This window comes from Podarcis bocagei, assembly GCF_964188305.1.
Source record: "Podarcis bocagei genome assembly, chromosome: 9".
In the NCBI taxonomy this organism is placed as follows: domain Eukaryota; kingdom Metazoa; phylum Chordata; class Lepidosauria; order Squamata; family Lacertidae; genus Podarcis; species Podarcis bocagei.
This window is the reverse complement of record NC_138134.1, coordinates 56,701,982-56,721,882: the sequence shown is the minus strand read 5'-3', so window position 1 is coordinate 56,721,882 and position 19,901 is coordinate 56,701,982. Positions and strand designations below refer to the sequence as shown.

General features: G+C 45.9%; 1 protein-coding gene and 1 long non-coding RNA gene across 2 annotated transcripts in view; both read right to left on the bottom strand.

Moving 5' to 3' along the window:
- DKK2 (dickkopf WNT signaling pathway inhibitor 2) overlaps positions 1-1,801 on the bottom strand; it is a 64,075-nt gene extending 62,274 nt beyond the window's left edge. The window contains exon 1 of the mRNA XM_081208210.1: positions 891-1,801. Within this exon, the coding sequence (XP_081064336.1) occupies positions 891-1,151 (261 nt within the window). The 5' untranslated portion in view covers positions 1,152-1,801. The remainder of the gene's footprint in view (positions 1-890) is intronic.
- Positions 1,802-13,765: 11,964 nt separating this feature from the next.
- LOC308594786 lies at positions 13,766-19,459 on the bottom strand. Its single transcript, XR_014011609.1, has 2 exons — positions 19,392-19,459; positions 13,766-13,909 (listed from the first exon to the last, which is right to left on the bottom strand). It is a non-coding gene; the product is annotated as an uncharacterized lncRNA (long non-coding RNA).
- Positions 19,460-19,901: the final 442 nt, after the last annotated feature.

Genomic DNA, 19,901 nt, shown 5'->3' with positions numbered 1-19,901 from the left:
CCTGATCCTTAAGCGCTTAGCAATCAGTCCCACTGATTTCAATCAAGCCGGCTTAGGATCACTGTCTTACATTGTTCTGATTTCATGCTCAACTTTGCAATTTTGCACCTCTGCCAACTGGATGCACTAATGTCACACAACAAATAGCAAAACAATGAAAAATTATCATTCTTCCTAGTAGCGCCCACTGTTTCTACTACTGTGTAAAATGTAATACATCTCACATTTCCTCCATGGAGCATAAGGCAACTTTCATGAGTCCCACTCTCCTCCATTTTATTGTCACAACACCCCTGCAAAGTGTACTATTTGTGCACACACACAACAGAGAGAAAACACTGTGATAGGGCTTGGCAATCATTACTGGGTTGCCGTGTTTTTATTTCTTTATATTTGGGTTGCGTGCAGTGTAAGTCCTACGCAGAGTAGGCCCATTCAAATCAGCCAAGTACCTTAAGTCCATTAATTTCAGTGGGTCTACTCTGAGTAAGACCAACATTTGGCTACAACCCACTGTTAGCTAGAGATCCCAAGACAAGAGACCCTCCATGTTCAGGAGCAGTCTATCTTTGAATGCTGTGGACGGACCTGAGAGGGGAAGGAGCTCCCCCTAAACCTGAAACTGGTGTTTGTTTGTTTTTAAGAAAGGAGGGTTAGAGCTAAGTTCCTGAAGCATCATGTGGGCTGATACAGAGCATTTGGTCGCAAGCAGAAGAGCGGGCTGCGCGAACCGGATGGGAAAGGAGGAAGGCAGGGATGGTATCCTACCGAGAAAGAGAGAGAGAGAGAGGGAGGGAGGGAGGGAGGGAGGGAGGGAGGGAGGGAGGAAGGAAGGAAGGAAGGAAGGAAGGAAGGAAGGAAGGAAGGAGCAGGTAGGGATGGCGTCCTACCTCGCCTTGCCGGTGATAATGCTTCAGCCCCTTGCCCCCCTGGCCCAAGATTTTGCCCTTCTTGCTGCTCCCGAGAGCCAATCCTTGGTGGAAGGTGGTCGACCTGTTGGTGGTCGCCTGCGTCGGCGTCTCACCCATTAGGGTGGACTTGATAGAGTTCACCTTGGTGCCGTCTAGCTGGGAGCTCTCCACCACCAGGAGCGCGGCCAGGAAGAGTAGAGGGCGCGACGTGGAGAACTGATTCCAGCTCAGCATGATCATCTCCCCTCGCCCCAGAAAGGAAGGCTGACGCTTCTTTTCCGGGGTTTGGGGTGTGGGTCTTGTTCTTGGCTTGACTGGTGCGTTTTATATAGATATTTCAAAGCACCTTCTGCTTCTGCTTCTATTGCATTGCGATGTTCTTCTCATTCACGGAAGCGCAGGCGATGCACATCAAAGCCCCCCAGATGGCATTTTGGAAAAGACTCCGAGGAGCTTGGCGCGAGAAGCGCTCCCTGGAGGGGGCGGGCTGGCGGGCGGCTCGGTCCTTGCGGCAGCGGCTGCGCTTCTGGAGAAGGAGGGAGCGAAAGGAAGACAGTCCCTGCTCGCCGCCCGCCTGCTCCGCCTCTAGCTGCTGCCGGAGCAGCCCGCGGGGCGAACTCCAAGGCGACCCGCTCCCGGTCGAGGCAAGGCTGGATGGCTGGCCGGGTGGGCTTAGCGCCCTCTCGCTCGCGCTTCCGTCGGGGAAAAAGGGACACACGCTCGCCTCCTTCGCGCTTGTAGTTAGCTGGTCCCGGACATCCCGAGGGGAGGCCAGGCGAAAGTCCTGGGTGGGTGGCTGGGGGAGAAGGACCCAGCCCGCCTAGCCGGGAAGAAGTGGATTCAAGCGCCTCGTCCGTCCCGTCGGTCCGCGCTCCAGCCCGGTCCCCGGCAACTCGCCTAGCTCTCCTCCTACCCCCTTCGCTTTTATAGCTTCCCCCAGCGCAGTTTTCCCTCCGCCCCCCAAAAGCCGAGCCGAGTTGACAGGGAGGGAAGCTGACTCATACGCCCTCCTCTCTCCCACTCCCCACATCTCCTCCCAAGTCCCACCCGGCGCCTTCCTCCTGCTCCTCCTCCTCCTCTCGAGCCCTCGGAGTACAGAAGGAATAAATAAAACGGTCTGCCCTGTCTCTGTCCGGGTCTAGAGTACCTTTCTTCGCCCTACCCCGGAGAAAAACCCTTTCTTTTCATAGTAAGAGGGCTTTTAGGGAGGTTAGAGCCCTCGTTTTCTTTTGGAAATGGAACCCCCCCCCCCAAGAAATGTTGTGGACCGGTCAGGATTGCCAGGCATCGGGAGGCACAGAACGCTTCTCCGCTTTGCGCTCAGAGCTCTGTGCGAGACCGGAAGCCTGCGAACCTTAGACACATAGTTTTGTTCAATAGGCTTTTCTCGCCAGCGAACACACTGCACAGTTTGCTCCGGAATCCGAAACGGATGGGGTGGGGGGTGAGGATTTTTCTAGTTGCGCTTAAACTCTTAGGCGTCTGGAGACTGGAGGCACCTGAGAAACTCATAGGTTTGCCTGGCGCGTTTCATAGTATATATATCTTCTTATTTGGCGCTCACTCACCATATATAGATATGGAGGAAGATGAGAGAGAGAGAGAGAGAGAGAGAGAGAGAGAGAGAGAGAGAGAGAGAGAGAGAGAGAGAGAGAGAGAGAGAGAGCTCTAAGTCAGACCAGACCTCCATGAAATACAAATGATATAAGTCTATGCCATTATTTTGCAACCTGTAAAATGTATCCAAGTTTAAGCAACGGGGCAGTTCACATCAGCAGGACTTGGCAGTATTGCTCGCATTCCACCTGATATTGCAAAGGGCATATTTCGATATCAACCACCAACCGAGGCTCGCCAGTCATACATGCCGGGCAAAGTGCGCTCTGGCCCTGTGAAGCTTTCGCTGCGTTCAAATCTGCTGGCCACCAAACTCCTTGTAGCTCTTTCCTGCTGCAACAGAACCGACGGGACTGGGTCTTGTCCCTGACGCCAGAGGAGACCCTTGGCTTTTATTGCTGGGTGCAGCCAAGCTGAGCCTCTCTCCCCACCCCCACCCATTGCCTGAAAAAGAACCCACCACCCATGATTTCGAATCCATCAAAATATTTCCCCTGTTCTTGGCTGAGCTGAATTCAAAACGCTTCCATTCTTTGCTTCGGCGGGCTTGTATGGATCAGGTTGAGGAGCCCTTGTTAGAAAGTTATCTCACTCCCCCATGGGCATTTATTTAATATATCCCCGACCTGCATTCCAGAGGGTTGGACTAGATTACCCTCGGATCCCTTTCACCGCTACAATTCTATGATTCTTTGAGCTCTTAATCAAGGGGAGCTCTCCTGTCCAGGCGGGGAGGGCTCTCTGCATGTGCTCAGAGAAACACACTTCTCTCGCAGAGCATGGACGATCTCATGCTACAGCACCCTTCTAATTTTGGTACTTAAAAAATAAAAAATAAACCCTGGTCCCCTCCATCTCTTGCTTCGCGAAACTTCTTGTCTGATAAGTTCTTGTCTCGCTTTCTGTGGCATCTTTGGCTGGTGAACTTCGGGTTTTGGAGTTTCCGCTTGTTTCACGTGTACCACGGTTGGGTCCAAGGCAGCAAAAGATACTGGATCTCTGAAAGTCAAGGACACCTTTGCCCAGAGCTATAACGCTGCGCTCCTCTTCCATCCGGTAAGCAGCTGTAGAGTAGTAGTCCCAACAAATATAATAGACTCCGCAGTCCAAGGAGGTTGAGGTCAGAAGGACCATTGAACTGACCTGTCTGCTTGCTGTTGCCGTAAGTTCTTTCCTCTCTCTCAAAATATATTTATAGGCAGCGATGGTGGAGTGGTTAAGACTGTCGGACGAGGATCTGCGAGACGAGGGTTCAAATCCCGTTGGGCCATAGAGCTCCCTGTGTGTCCTCGGGCTAGTCACTGCCTGTCAGGTCGACCTACCTCAAAGGGTTGTTGTGGGGATAAAATGCGGAGGAGGAGAACCATAAATCAATAAGAATATATGTTCTAAGAGATTACTGTCCTTGCGATATGGAGTGGGATGGGATCCGGAGGAGGGCGGGCAGACTTCAGCCTCCACCTGCTTTCTTTTTTACTAGATCCCCCAAATGGAGCCAGGTGCAAGACACATCCATTGGGACCAACGTATTCTGATCCGAGGAATATGAGCTGCAGAACTGAGCTGAGTTCAAGTCCTTCCACGCAAAGATCCGCTCCAGCTTTCTTCATTTCAGTCCTTTCTTTTAACGGTGTGTGTGTGTGTGTGTGTGTGTGTGTGTGTGTGTGTGTGTGTGATTTTGTCGTGGCCCTTTGTTAAACAACAAGGCTCATAAATCTTTCCTGGTCTACTTCAGATCACCCAGAGAAGGAGCGGAGAGGCTGCATTTTCTGGTCAATTTCTTTCCTACCTGTCTAAAGAGTCACCAAGGGTGCAACCTTATAGGTGTCTTGCTCAGAAGTGATTGGGTATCCTCCTAACGCCACTTACCTGAGAGTAAGCCTCATTTTCAACAGGACTTACTTCTGAGTAGGCACAGCCAGGACTGGGCTGTAAACCACGGGCATTGGAGGTCTCCTCCGGATTCGCCTGGTTCAGGAAAGTGGCAGCATAGGAATCCTCTTGATCCAGGAAATCTCGATCTAAGGAGGATATGAGGACACACACACACACACACACACACACACACAACACAACACCTCGCAGGACGGTGCTTTTGAGGTGGCTTCATGGTCCTGAACATTAGCTTTCAACGGGTTTTCCCCCCATTCCTGGGCGCAAGAAATTTGTTATCAACCAGAAGCAGCGAATCTGAATCAAATTTCTTCTCCCCATGGGATCTGTCCGGGATGGATCTGCTTCTGAGTAAACACGCATGGGATCGGGCTACAAGCCCTTGTCCAGAGAAGGATGAGAGCGTACCTACTCAGAAAGATGGTGCACGGAGTTCAACGGGGCTTACTCCCCCCAAAATGGGTATTGGTTTGCAGCATAAAAGCAGCGAGAAGAAAGTTCTATTAAATTTCGCAGGAGATACGCAGGGGGTTGGACTAGAGGAACCCTGAGATACCTTCAAACTCTTTAATTCTTTGATTCTATGAAAAGGACCCAGGTGCCAATCCCCTTTGGGGGGGCATTTAGACACCCTTTGAGGTAGTCCCATCATGGACTGATGGTTTACACGTGTCAGACAGACTAGGTTTAAGTGCCTATGTGGTCATGGTCTTTACTCCCAGGAAAGAGGACTGAGGGGCGCGATCCTTTTGCAAAGATTTATGCGGAACGTGGCGCTCCGGAGATCCTGCCCCGAAACACAATCAAAAATTTCTACTTATCTGGGAGTTTATGCTTCTCTGTGTGTAGGCGCCTCTCACACAACCAACACCTTGTGAAGACGAAAAGGAAATGTTTCATCTGCCTAGAAGAGGACTGATAACTTGACGGGCTCTTTCCAGCTGAGACCGGCAGGAAGGAAGATAGCCAGGCAGAGACTCGAGCGCCGATGTACAAACAAGGGACATCTCGACGTTTTTCTTTGATGGGGTTTCGGAGTAAATTCCGCTGAAGTCACTGGGATTTACTTCCAAGTCTTCCTGCTGTGATCGAGTGGAAAAGATTTCGACTGGCAGAAAAAGTTCACACGGAAGGCCTGGGAAAATGTAATCTACCTCAAGGCGGGGGTGGGAGGTTTTCCAGCAGCCTTTGCCAACCTGGTGCCCTCCAGATGTTTGGCACTACAGTTTTCATCAGTCCCAGCTAACACAGCTGGGGAGTACTGAGAACATGCGTCCCCACTCCCTCCGGCAGTCTGAAGTAGTACAAATTTATACATTCTCCCTGTAACCAAGAAATCTGATGCCCCCATACCGCTATTATTCTGCTCCCTGTGTAGGAGCAGAATAATAGATTTGTCCAGTAGGAAGGGACCCTGAGGGATCAACTCCTGACTGGAAACCACTGTGGAAGGATGTGTGGATCCAGAATTAGCCTCCACAGTCACTTATGGACTCACTGTTAAAACCGTGTTTATGGAAGACAATCTTACTTGGCTACCAGTGATTGCCAAAGAAAGAAAAAAAGAATGCAGGAATCTCAACTTGATCATACATGACAGATGGCAATCCAACCTCTGCTTGAAAACCTCCAAGAAAGGAGAATCCACAACATCCAGAGGAAGTCCGTGCCACTGTCAAACAGCTCTTACTTTCAGAAAGTTATTCCTGATGTTTCTCTTGACTTTCCTTTTTTGTAACTTGAATTGATTGGTTCGGATGCTAGCCTCTGGAGCAGGAGCAACCAAGTTTGCTCCATCCTCCATGAGACAGCCCTCCAAGCTATCAGATCTCTTCTCAGTCTCCTCTTTACCAGGCAAAAGATAGCCAATTCCTTGCCCCAGAAAGCGGAGTAATGGCCAGGAATGATGGACTCATCATTCCAGCAACATCTGGAAGATCAAATGTTCCCAACACCTTTGCATATATTTCATCTCCCACTCCACACACACACACCGCCCAAAAAAAAAAAGTTATTTGATACCATTGCTAAAAAAAAAAAAAAAACCCCTATGCTATGGGTATCAATAACAGCATAGTAGTATCAATGACAGCTGCAAACTAAACAACACTACAGCCCAACAGTCTGTTCAGAGTCCTCAGCTTTTGCAGCTGGAGTCAGGGCCCTGCCCTTCCAGACCAGCTGCAGAAAGTCCTGCAACGCAAGGGAGCAGGTCTTCCAGGACACACAGCCAAAATGGCCTCTGAAGCCCTGCAGAGCTGCAGCCAATCAGTGTAGCAGACTGAGTGGCGTAAGGCAACTTCCTCTAATTATTCAAAGTTCCTTGGCTTCATAGTGAAGGACAAGGGTGTTTGATTCATATTTGACAGATGTATTTATTTACAGAAAAGGGAGTATCAGCTAAAGTTTGCTTAGTTAGTAGTAAACAGTGTACTTGGCCTGGGAAGATCGAGAAACATTTTCATAACAACTTGGCTTAGATATATGTAAATCTATTCACTAGTTTTAGGCTTTTGTGAAATCTAAACCACACCAAAATGTGAGTGATGGTTTCAATATTCTACATGGTTGCTGTTCTCATCATTCTTATATTCTGCATGGAGATGTTAAATTTCAAGATGGGGAGGTTATGACAGGTCACAAATACCCTTTTGGCATCACAGAATCACAGCAGGGGGCACATGGAAGTGATCAATAAAATATTTAAAATTTGAAAAGAAATTGGAAAATTGGGGAAGAAACCCCTTTGGGCATCATTGTTTTAACTTATTGCTATGACAGCAGCAATTCAATTTAATTAAATACTTCTTTTTTAATGGACAGATTTGAGGAGGGCCTCAGAGGGTCACAGGAAGAAGTCCACAGGATCACAGACCTCTGGGATACAGCAAGTTCCCAGACATGGAGAAATAGTGACGGCCATGGACACTGTCTAAGAACTGAGGGTAGTAGGTTGGGTGTTAAGAAAAGATGAAAGCTGGCTCACAGCAGTGGCAAGCACTCCATAGCTATCCATAATATCACCTAGTGTCTCATATATGTTGAGTGGAAGTGAATGGAACTGGAGTGGAGCTCCTGAAAGGAAGGAAGGCTGACCCACTTTCCACCACCAAAGGAGCCTTCTCATCAAAACTGAGCAAAGCCACTCAAAAGATGCCTTGCAACTAGGAAGTAAGAGTACCACTCTATTCTGCTTTGGTCAGACCACACCTGGAACACTGTGTCCAATTCTGAGCACCACAATTGACAAGCTGAAACGTGTGCAGAGGAGGGCAACCAAGATGATCAAGGGTCTGAGAAACCAAGCCTTATGAAGAACGGTTGAAGGATCTGGATATGTTTAGCCTCGAAAAGAGAAGACGGAGCCATCCTCAAATATGTCAACGGCTGTCAAATGGAAGAGGGAAAAAGTTTGTTTTCTCCTGCTCTGGTGGGTAGAACTCAAACCAATGGCTTCAATCTACAAGAAAGGAGATTCCAACTAAACATCAGGAATAACTTTCTGACAATAAGAGCTAATTGACAGTGGAATGGTCTCCTTTGGGAAGTTGTGGACTCTCCTTCCTTGGAGTTTTTTAAGCAAAGGTTGGACGGCCACATGTCATGGATGCTTTAGCTGAGACTTCTGTATTGCAGGGGATTGGACTAGATGCCTCTTGGGGTCCCTTTCAACTCTAGAATTCTGTGATTCTATTAAATATCTGCCGGAAGAGGTTGTCCATAAAGCAGTGTCCAAAGCATGCTACCCCATTTTATTTACACTGTTTCTGGACTTAAAGACTGTGAATTCCTTTGATCTCATTCACTCTATCTACTCTCTTCAGACAAAGACTTCAGCTCCGAGAAGCTGTGGAAATGGAACCCCAATAGTGAATTTTAATCACTTGCCCTAGTGCCCTCCATAGGCACCTACGTTCTTCTGCACTCGGATCTAAACGATGCAGCAGATTAAGTAGCTTCCCAAGAGTCCTTGAGCCTTAAAATTCCTTTTCCTCCAGAAAGGATTTCCTGCCCTGCTCTGGAGAGTGAATTCCTCTGAATAGCATCTGACCGTCTGTAAGAAACATCTTACAAAGTAATGCTTTCTAAGTATTTCTGAATGTGGGGTGGCATTCTAAATTTCTAAGACAGTGTGAGGGATTGGATCAGAAGGAAGACCGACATTATTGGATGCTACAGGGAAACAGTTGAAAACTTTAGCAGCAAATCCTAGCCAGATGCAGGCTGTGCTGAGAAGGAGGTGGAATGGGATCAGAAAAGGCCTCCGAGCTGAGTACTGGTAAATTGACATTTGTCACCCACATAAGGGACGTGGGTGGTGCTGTGGTCTAAACCACAGAGCCTAGGGCTTGCTGATCAGAAGGTCGCTGGTTTGAATCCCCATGATGGGGTGAGCTCCCATTGTTCAGTCCCAGCTCCTGCCCACCTTGCAGTTTGAAAGCACATCAAAGTGCAAGTAGATAAATAGGTACCACTCCAGCAGGAAGGTATACAGTGTTTCTCTGAGCTGCTCTGGTTCACCAGAAGTGGCTTAGTCATGCTGGCCACATGACCCGGAAGCTGTCTGTGGACAAACAACGGCTCCCTCAGCCTACAGAGTGAGATGAGCACCGCAACCCCAGAGTCGTCCGCGACTGGACCTAATGGTCAGGGGTACCTTTACCTTTACCTTTACGCACACATATAGTGTAGAAAGAGTTGGACTCAGGCCTGACGGGATCTGGGTTCTAATCCCTGTGCAATCATTGCATTCTCCTCCTGCATGTGCAGGCCAGACTCAGGTGAGACAGAGATAGTCTCTGAACTATAGGCTGCACTTCAGGGTACAGATGTGAAAAAGCATTTCTGAATTACTGTTACATTAAACAACTTCCTGCATGCAGGAAATGAGCATGTCAGGGAGAAGAATTCAGTATAGTCTTCCCCTTGATATGTTAGATTTTTACTTATAAAGAGATGCATTGGGGTGTTTTTCCTTTTCGGGGGAACATTCAAAAATTGAATGCCTCCTATGCAGCCTGAAGTGGAGTGAGAAAACTTATTCAGCCCAAGGGAACTTTGCAAGGGCCACATGTCTGTGGTCAGATGGGACATGTCTTTTATTATAATAGGCTTTGCTTTAGCAACACAGATGCTTCTGTACATGTACAACAACATCCATCTCTTTATCTTCTATCTAGGCAAGTAAGATGCAACATCTCAGTTCAAGGACACATTTCAGATGGGGATGGGCAAATTTGCCAATTTCAACTTATCTCAATGTCTCATTTTTCCACTCCCCAACGTAAAATGTGTGTTTTTATATGTTATTTTCACTAATATATGCTTTATATGCACAAGTTAGGGACGCGGGTGGCACTGTGGGTTAAACCACAGAGCCTAGGACTTGCTGATCAGAAGGTTGGCGGTTCGAATCCCCGCAACGGGGTGAGCTCCTGTTGCTCAGTCCCAGCTCCTGCCAACCTAGCAGTTCGAAAGCACGTCAAAGTGCAAGTAGATAAATAGGTACTGCTCTGGTGGGAAGGTAAACGGCATTTCCGTGCGCTGCTCTGGTTCGCCAGAAGCGGCTTAGTCATGCTGGCCACATGACCCGGAAGCTGTACGCCGGCTCCCTCGGCCAATAAAGCGAGATGAGCACCGCAACCCCGGAGTCGGCCACGACTGGACCTAATGGTCAGGGGTCCCTTTACCTTTACCTTATGCACAAGTTACTCATGTATATGTGTTTTTGCTCACGTTAGCGGGCCTGAGAACTGCACTACAACATTTAGAGAAGTGTGAATCTCAAAGGATGGCTGTGTTTTGGTTCATGGATGGTTTCAAAAAAAATTGTGAATTAGATCAGTGAACTGAATCAAATCCTTCCCCTAATTCCAGGCAGGCAAATACTAGGGGAAGATGAAAAGCAGGACTGGTTAGGAGTGTGACCTTGGAGAGAGAGGATGTTGTCCTGGAAAGTTCTGTGGGCCAGATACAGTGGACAGTCACCTACCCCAGGTCTGAAGTTCCCTGCTCCTGCCCAGCATACCACCATAGGACTTCAGCATCTCACTCATCTTCATGGGAGGGTGTATCCAAACATCATAGTCATAATAGACCATTGAAATCAATAGTCCAGTCATTTAAGCAGGCCAACTCAGAGTATGACTAATGTTGGTGATCACTCTGTAGATTCACTCTGGTTTAGGCTGCATTAACCATTAGTAAGTCAAATCATTTAAATGCAACCATACCTGACTTACACAAGCATGAGGTCATTCTTTTTTTTCAGATCCTGCATATTTCCCCCTTTAAATAAACAACATTACCTGCTCTTAAAAAATGAAATCTGTTTTTCATTCTCTGTGAAGTTTCAGAGACAATGACTGAATGAAAGACGTTGTATAAAAAAATAAAGGTGTATTGTTCAGTGATTCTGAAGGTCTTTTTTTACAATTTTCCTTTCCAGCTGCAATGAATTTCTGACATCCCATTCAGCAACTCTTATAAGCCATATATAGTAAGAGCTCATCCCTTGACGTATTCTCCCCAAAGTGCTCCCTTCGCAGTTTTATTTAATTACCAATTGAAAAATATATTGTAGGTCATAAAGACATTCCCCAGTTGTCCATAATAACAGTGGACCAAGCAAAGTGTGTGAAGAGAGCATGAAGTCCTGGTTACTTATAGGGAAGAGGAAGGAAATTTCTATGTGACTAGCAAAGCTGGAATGAAGTTTGGGGAAGGGGGATGCCCAGTTCCATCACCTGTGCCTCCTTGGTGAGCCTCATTGCCTCTGGAGCCAGACCAAACTACCATCAGGACTCCCACTTCTTTATTGGCATTCTGAGTTATTTAACAGCAGCCCAAGAAACATCTACTTTTGGATCTGTTGTGCTTGCCTCCCCATTTTTCCCACTGCACCCATGTCAGATACGTTTCCATTTATGGCTCATACGAAATGGCTTCCTTAATCAACAGCCTTCTGTATCAGGCCACATTACTCACACTGCAGTCTATGAAAAAGATGGTCAATATCCTGATTCTCCCTGATGTGTGTCACTCGGTTATGGGCATGGATATTGATTTGTCATTAGGAACTTCCACAACTCCCACCAAAAATGGGATGATTAGAACAGTTGAGGCAGCATTGTTCTCTTGCCATCATTCCTGCTCACAAACCAGGAATTTCTGACAAATACAATCAACGACACTTGTCCCCCACACAAAAGCAATTATTAGAATCAAAGATGTTGTGTCTAACAAAACAGTAACATTACTTCAAACATTTAAAGGCAAGGCTTCATGATGTCATTCTACTAACAGGAGTAATGCATTGACTGACTATGCATCATAACCATAGTGCAATCCATAAGCAATTTAGGCTGCCATACTTATGCTGAAGTTTGTCCATTCTATAAGCCAGCTAAGCATGAGTGCACTAAACATTAGTTTTAAATGCTAACTTGGAAATGGAAGCTTTGTTGTTGTTGCTGTTGGGACTCATTTAGGATCACAGTGTTTTCAAGAGTGGGTAATCTTTCTTCTTCTTCTTCTTCTTCTTCTTCTTCTTCTTCTTCTTCTTCTTCTTCTTCTTCTTCTTCTTTTTGCTTTTAGGGTAGTGTACCCTCAAGGGAAAGTGGCCAGGGGACACAAAGTAATGGTAGGTGTGTCAAAAGTTGGCAAGCACCCCATCTCTCCTTCATCCAGTCATTACATGCACTCATTCTCACTCCCATCCATCCATCCATGGGTGATGGGGGTGGCACTGAGCCTATTGGGCTTGCCAGTCAGAAAGTCAGCGGTTCAAATCCCCACGACGGGGTGAGCTCCCGTTGCTCTGTCCCAGGTCCTGCCAACCTAGCAGTTTGAAAGCATGCCAGTGCAAGTCAATAAATAGGTACCGCTGTGGCTGGAAGGTAAATGGCATTTCCATGCTCTCTGGTTTCTGTCATGGTGTTCCATTGTGCCAGAAGCGGTTTAGTCACGCTGGCAACATGACCCGGAAAGCTGTCTGTGGACAAATGCCAGCTCCCTCGGCCTGAAAGTGAGTTGAGAGCCACACCCCATAGTTGCCTTTGACTGGATGTAACATCCAGGGGTCCTTTACATTTTTACCATCCATCCATCCATCCGTCCATCCATCCATTCATCCATCCATCCATCCATCCATCCATCCATCCATCCATCCATCCAGCTACATTCACACAAATACAGAGTCATATATTACAAACTCCCCAGTTCATCATCATCACACATCAGTCTCTCTCTTCACTACTCCTCTCTCCATTTCTCTTTTTCATACTAATTCACACACACATTCATAGAATCATAGAATTGTAGAGGGGACCATTGGGGTTATCTAGCTCAATCCCCTGCAATGCAGGAATCTGGAGCTTGAACCCACACCCCTGAGATTAAGAGTCTCATGCTCTATTGACTGAGCATCATCCATTTCCATCCCACACTTTCTTTCCCACCCATTCACATAATCACACAATTCCCATTCTCTTTTCCTTCCATGATGGGTGAGGGAATCAAAGCTTCATTCCCCCCCAGCCTAGCAAGGAAATAAAGTGAGGTGCTAGGGCAAGAACAGAATGATCTGTTTCTCCACTGGCATCCTAGCAGCAGAAAAAGAGGCTTCTCTTTCTCTGAGCTTAGCAGGGAAGAAAAGCGATCTGCTGGAGCAAGAACAAGGCAACCTGTTTCTCCATAGGCAGCTCAGTTGCCATGTCAGCTGGTACTTGATCAAAGGGAGATTTGGAAGATGCTGGAGGGGGCAGCATTGGGGGCACACAGAGTAAGTCAAGGGCTGAATGTGGCACATGGTGTGCTGTTGCCCACCCTGAGTCTTTATTGTATTGAAGGGAATGACCGAACCGAACCATGGAGTTTTCTGAATTGAGTTGCTTATGGATTTCAATTCCTGCACACTTACTTGACTTAATAAACATGCATAGCATCAGGCCATTAGCCGCTTCTGCCTTCAATGCAACTAGAAGGCTGAAGTGCAAGTAAAGTGTCTACCAGAGTAGCTCTTCTTCAGATACCACCCAACCTACAGAGTAGGTGGATTGCATTAGCAGAACCTTCACACATATTAAATATGGACTCCAATTGCATGGGCTCCAGTTCATATTAAAGGTGCAGGGTGACAGCAGAAATATAGATGATCTGAAGGTTTTCTTCAGTGCCCACCACATGTAAAGGAAACATGTTGGTGCTGTGTGTGAATGAGACCTGTATCGTGGCATAACCCGGCCAAGCAAGAAGATGGGTCAGGTCTCCTAACATCATTCAGCCAACAGCCTGAGAGTAATGAACATTAAAGATCTAGGCATGAGGCCTAAAGAGTCAAGCAGTGATCTGGGTCCTGAGAGGACAATATTATTGCAATATCTCTCATGTGTTCTCCCTTTACACTTCCTTCGCCTTTTCCGCATTTCTGCATGCTTTCTTCTAGTACATCTTTCCATGTTTTCTTGCTCATTGCTCTTCACAGTCTTCTGAAAGAATAAAACGAACGAGACATCAGGGAAGGCTGTCTGAATTGCCTGTTTGGGGAAATGACCCATATGAGCAGGGAGAAAGGGACCAATTTACATCAGTCTAGAAAGATGTGGTTTAGGAGCAAATGGAAGTGTTACTAGAAGTTTTAGAGCAATATATATATATATATATATCCTGGAAGTCAAGTCCAAATGAAGAAAACAGAAGGGAGCATAAACTCTGGCAAGTTAAATGAAGGGGTGGGGGAAAACCTATAAAAAAGCTGGTCAAGAGGGAATTTTTGGTGTAACCAGCTAAAAAAAGACATAAAAATGAACAATACAATTTTTCCCCCTTAAATAAAAAAAAGCTGAATGCAGGAAACTTGCCAGAGAGTCAATGAGACTAGTAGACCACTCAAACACTGAAGAAAAGGAAAACAAGTTGTTTCTGCATAGGATACCAGTATGTTTATATCCTATTTTTCTGTTATATTTACAGAACTTATGCCTGATCATTTCTATGTCTGTGCTAATCACCATGCTAATTTAAGAGGAGTTAACTAAACTTGTCACCAAATGAAATATTAAATATTATGAGTGGTATCCAAGGCTTGCAGAAACTACCTTCCCTTTATTTTCCCAAATTCTTTGCTCCCATGGTACTATTTCTCCCACACCTCCATGTTCTTTCTTTAGGATCCCTCTGTAGGTTGTTGTGAGGATAAAAATGGTGGGAGACAACTACATATGCTACCTTGAGCAACTTGGGGGTGGGGTGGGGTGGGGAATGTGAATGCAATAGATAAATAAATAATAAAACCCTGCTACCTGAGTGATCACTGGAAGGACAGATCGTGAAGCTGAGGCTCCAATACTTTGGCCACCTCATGAGAAGAGAAGACTCCCTGGAAAAGACCCTGATGTTGGGAAAGATGGAGGGCACAAGAAGGGGACGACAGAGGACAAGATGGTTAGATAGTGTTCTCCAAGCTACCAACATGAGTTTGATCAAACTGCGGGAGGCAGTGGAAGACAGGAGTGCCTAGCGTGCTCTGGTCCATGGGGTCACGAAGAGTAGGACATGACTAAACGACTAAACAACAACAACAACACCTTGGATAACTGAGCTTGCACTTGGCAGAGAACATTCACTTGATGCTCTGCAACTTCATACTGGTAAGCTTGACTTCTGCTACAGGCACCAAACAAACCGTTATGGATTTTGGGAAATGCAAAGGCTAACACCAAAGAAACTGCCAAGCAATACCCTTGCAATATAGATCTGATATGATTTTCACAATGCTTCCCAACCAGTTAAACCAACGTTCCCCAACCTGGTAGATACTGTCCAGATGTTTTGAACTACAACTCCCATGATCCTTCACCATTGACCGTGATGGCTGGTGGTGATGGGAACTGGAGTCCAAAACCTTTGCAAGGCCCCAAGATGAAAGGCTTAAGTTGAACACTTACATCTCTAAAACCCAGAAGCCCCAAAAAGAACAAGACAAGTTTTCAATGTCAACTTTTAAAAGAGAAAACAACAACCAAGAGTCCCATGGCCTCCGATTCGACCAAGTGGGCTTTAGTCCACAAGCTCTTATGCCTCAATGAATATGTTAGTCTTTAAGATGCCAAAGGACTCTATTGTTTTTGCTGTAATAGACTAACATAGCTATGCTTCTGTAAATCATGTTAAAGTTGTTTCATGGAAGTCTAACTTCTTATGGCAAACAAAGACATCCAGTAATTCATTTGAATGGAAGACCTGGGAAAGGGAAGCCTGTAAGTAAGGTATCATGCCTTGATATATGCCAACATTATGAAATACAAATGAGGAAATATGCTTTCTGCTCCGCCAACCCACCAATTTCTCTCTACACTATGGCAATTGCCCCTAAACCAAGCAAAGCAAATGCTTATTAGCTCTCTGTTTCCACCCAACACCACAGTATGTTGAAAACACAAATTCTAGGCAGGAGAACTGTCATAAAAAATGGTCTCCAGCCCAAACCCAGCGATTTGGTCAGTTTTTGCCTGTCGTCCCTGGAAACTGCTGATTGATTATGATGGTTGGTTCTGATAGCTTCAGTTCCAGCTGCCAACAAACACCTCTTCTGATATGAAAGAAACTGAGGTCAGTGAACAAAGAAAGGAGTGTGAGCAGCAACTCAGCATATTACTATCATCAATATTATTAGCAATAACTATACATTTATGGATCACCTTGTATATGTGCATCAAAACGATTTACAAATAAAGAAGTTGGGTGCCACGCCACTCTCTGCCAAGCGATAGCAAGGTTCCAGGGGGTTCCAGGTGAATACCTAGCGTTTGTACACCTTTGGAGAATTGAAGGTGTGGTGTGAAGGCTGTCATAATTTTAAGAAATAGGATTTATTCACATATTTGTACCTTCAGTCTGCATGGAGGGAGTCCAGATCTTACAGCACGGTCATTTCGAGAGGGACTTGTTCTCCACAGCAGTTCTGCACTGGATTGCAAGGCATCTCTCCCAGCCAGCCTTCAGCTGGTCTGCCCAAGATGGATCCCTTCCTTTCGTTCCCCCCCTTTCCTTCCCAACACACCTTTCTCTAAAGACTCTCTTTTCCCACACGCCCCATCACCATGGCAACTTCTGTCTGCCGAGGCCCAAGATTCCTCTTAGATGGGGTGTCAACACCTTTTGTCATGTTAATGTGTCTATCCAGGACTTTTAAAAAGCCAGAACTTGCCAGAACTCAGTTCTGGCACCTCTCAGGTGGGTGCTATTGCAATTCTAAGAGAATGAGGGAGGTGTTCATGGTGGTAAGTTCCAGCACCTCTTTTTCTATAAAAAATAGCACTGCCTCTATCCCAGGTGAGGCACTTGCTTGGAAGGAAGCTCAGCTTGTATTTTTCCACTGGCCTCCAATCTTCCCTTCAATACTACAAATAATCAAAATCCTACCATTTACGGTATTAATTTCTAGGATTTATGCAGGTTCCCCCATCTATAACTCTCTCTCTCTCTCCCACTCTCCCTCTCTCTCTCTCTCTCTCTCTCTCTCTCTCTCTCTCTCTCTCTCTATATATATATATATATATATATATATATATCTGAAGACAGGTTTTAAAACAATACAAAATGAACATCTAAGGCAGAGACCTTTTCATCCAGCTGGAAAAGCTTGTTGAAACACAAAAATGTCCTCGATTGTTTCCAGAGTATATATCCATATATTCATCATATTTCAGAACACCTCCTCACTTTTCTACAAACATGCACTCTCGTAACAAAGACAGCAATTGTCTTCCTCTTTCTGCGCTGCTGTTTGAAAGCACATCCTCTATGAATCCAATCCACTGTGTTTTTAATTCCCTTTCAGAAATGCCTAAAGAAACCTGAATTTACTTTCCAAGATTTAATTAGCCAGTTCCTCTGTATTGTATGTGTGTGTGTGTATACACACACACACGCGCGCGCTCAAAAAAGGCTGGGAAACACAAATGAAGAATGTGTGGGTTTTGGCTGAGAGATTAGCCATGCTTTAGTAATCTAGTGTGCCAAACTGTTTCTTATTAATGGATCATGCAAGCTCTCCCCAGCAGCCCCCGCCCCACCCCACCAAGTCTGCCACTTTCCCAACATATCAATAGCAAATGTTCTGTGAAACGCAACTTTTTCTGATGGAGCCCACCCTGACTTTTATTGTGTGATCTTAAGCCGCCATCAAACGTTAATATCAGACGGAGAGGAGGCTTTCTGTTGCTGTTAAAGGAAACAATTCTCTTTCTTTTATAAAACACACACACACACAAACTTAGAACATACAGTTTAACTAGTGCTTTTTCCCCCTGTGGGTACTTGAGGGTATGCAATACCAGCACCTTTTTTCCTAGAAGAAAAGCACTGAGTTTAACACAAAAAGTAGTTAGATTTGTTCTGGGAAAGAACACAAAAGGATATTATGCGAGGCCTGGGGACAAGCCCCTCATTGCTGCAGCACTCTGCCATAGAAGGTTGTTGTCTTCATTGAAGCACATACGGTTTCCCCCCAGTATAAGCAAAGTAGGTTTTATTCAAGTTCAACTCAGAGGAGACCGACTGCAATTAGTGAACCTAATCTAATACAGTGGACGCTCGGGTTGCGAACGTCATCCATGCAGGATGCATGTTCACAACCCACAGCGGCAGGTCTGCACGCGGGTTGCGATTCGGTGCTTCTGCGCATGCACAAAGTGTGATTTAGCACTTCTGCACATGCACAACTACCGAAACCTGGAAGTAACCCGTTCCGGTACTTCCGGGTTTCGGCAGGTCCGTAACCCGAAAAACACAACCTGAAGCGTCTGTAACCCAAAGTATGACTGTAATGTGCATTAGCTTCACTTAGTCTCCTCCGAGTAGGACTACAGTTGAATACCACACACATTGATACTGAAATGTTTGAAGGTGGCATGCAGAAGTGGCATCTAGAAGCACTTAGCACTGGCTACTAATTTAAAGGTAAAGGTAAAGGGACCGCTGACCATTAGGTCCAGTCGTGGCCGACTCTGGGGTTGCGGTGCTCATCTCATTTTATTGGCCGAGGGAGCCGGTGTACAGCTTCCAGGTCATGTGGCCAGCATGACTAAGCTGCTTCTGGCGAACCAGAGCAGCGCACAGAAATGCTGTTTACCTTCCCGCCAGAGCAGTACCTCTTTATCTACTTGCACTTTGATGTGCTTTCGAACTGCTAGGTTGGCAGGGACCGAGCAACGGGAGCTCACCCCGTCGCGGGGGTTCGAACCGCCGACCTTCTGATCAGCAAGTCCTAGGCTCTGTGGTTTAACCCATAGCGCCACCCGCGTTCTTGTGTAAAACAACTTGGTTCCTTAAGGACTGCTTGATTTCTTATGTCCTGCCTTGATTGCTAAGGTCTTCTGGTGGGGCACTTTTGGTAGTCGCACTTGACCCTGTAGTTCAGCTGGCCTTTACTAGGGCCAAGCTTTCAGTGTGGCATGCTTTGCCCTGTGGAACTCCTTGCCAATAGAAGCTTTGCTGTCTGATAACATGTTGCTTTCTCTTTTGTGTTAAAGCAAGAGTGTGGAAGCTTTGGCCCACCAGGTGCTCTTGGACTGCAAATCAGACTACAATTTTGCCTCAGCCATTGGCTATGGTTGCTAGGGCTGATGAGAATTATACTTCTCATCTGGAGAGCCAAAGGTCCTCTGGCATAAAATAATAAGTACCCATTTTCACTATACATTTAAAGTAGCATCATACCACTTTAAAAGGTCATGGCTTCTCCCAAAGAATCCTGGGAACTGTAGTTTTTTCAGGATGCTAAGAGTCATGGTTGTTTTTATTAATATGCATTTATTATAGGGGTTTTTTAACATACTGATTTTAATAAACTTGTGTTTTAGTTGGCTGTAAATCACATTAATGTTCTTGAATAATTGGTGGTAAATATATATGGATAGATTGCTTCCACGGTGCAATTAAGAGGAACAGAAAATGTGCAAATCTTACCCATTTCCTTTTCCTTGTTCAGATAGCTAGGTAATACATCAGACAGGAATTAGCTGCCGACATCCCACCGAAAAACAAATTAGGAATGTCTGCCTACTATGATAAATCCAGACCGCCTCCTTGAGAAATGTTAACTGAAATGTTTGTGACAAGTGCGGGGGAAACGGATTCCAAGGTATAACATCCAAGCAACTGTCAAAGACCATGGTTAATCAGACTGGCAACTTTAAAGTAAAATGGGGTTCAAAAGGGATTTGCTTAGCAGAGGCTAATGGTTTTTCTAAAGGAATGATCTGAATGACATGGTGTACCCTGACATTCGCAGTAGGAGGGCCGTCATGTGTTCTACTTTACAGAGGCCATCATCTATTTTGAGGACTGTTTGAGGACAGTGTCCTGCTTAAAGGGCTTCCTAGCCCAGGTTCAGTTTAAATATAGGTGAAGGGAGACCAGAAGATGCCCGTGAACAGCAGAATGAGGAGGCACTCTGATCACCAGGTCAGTCTTCCA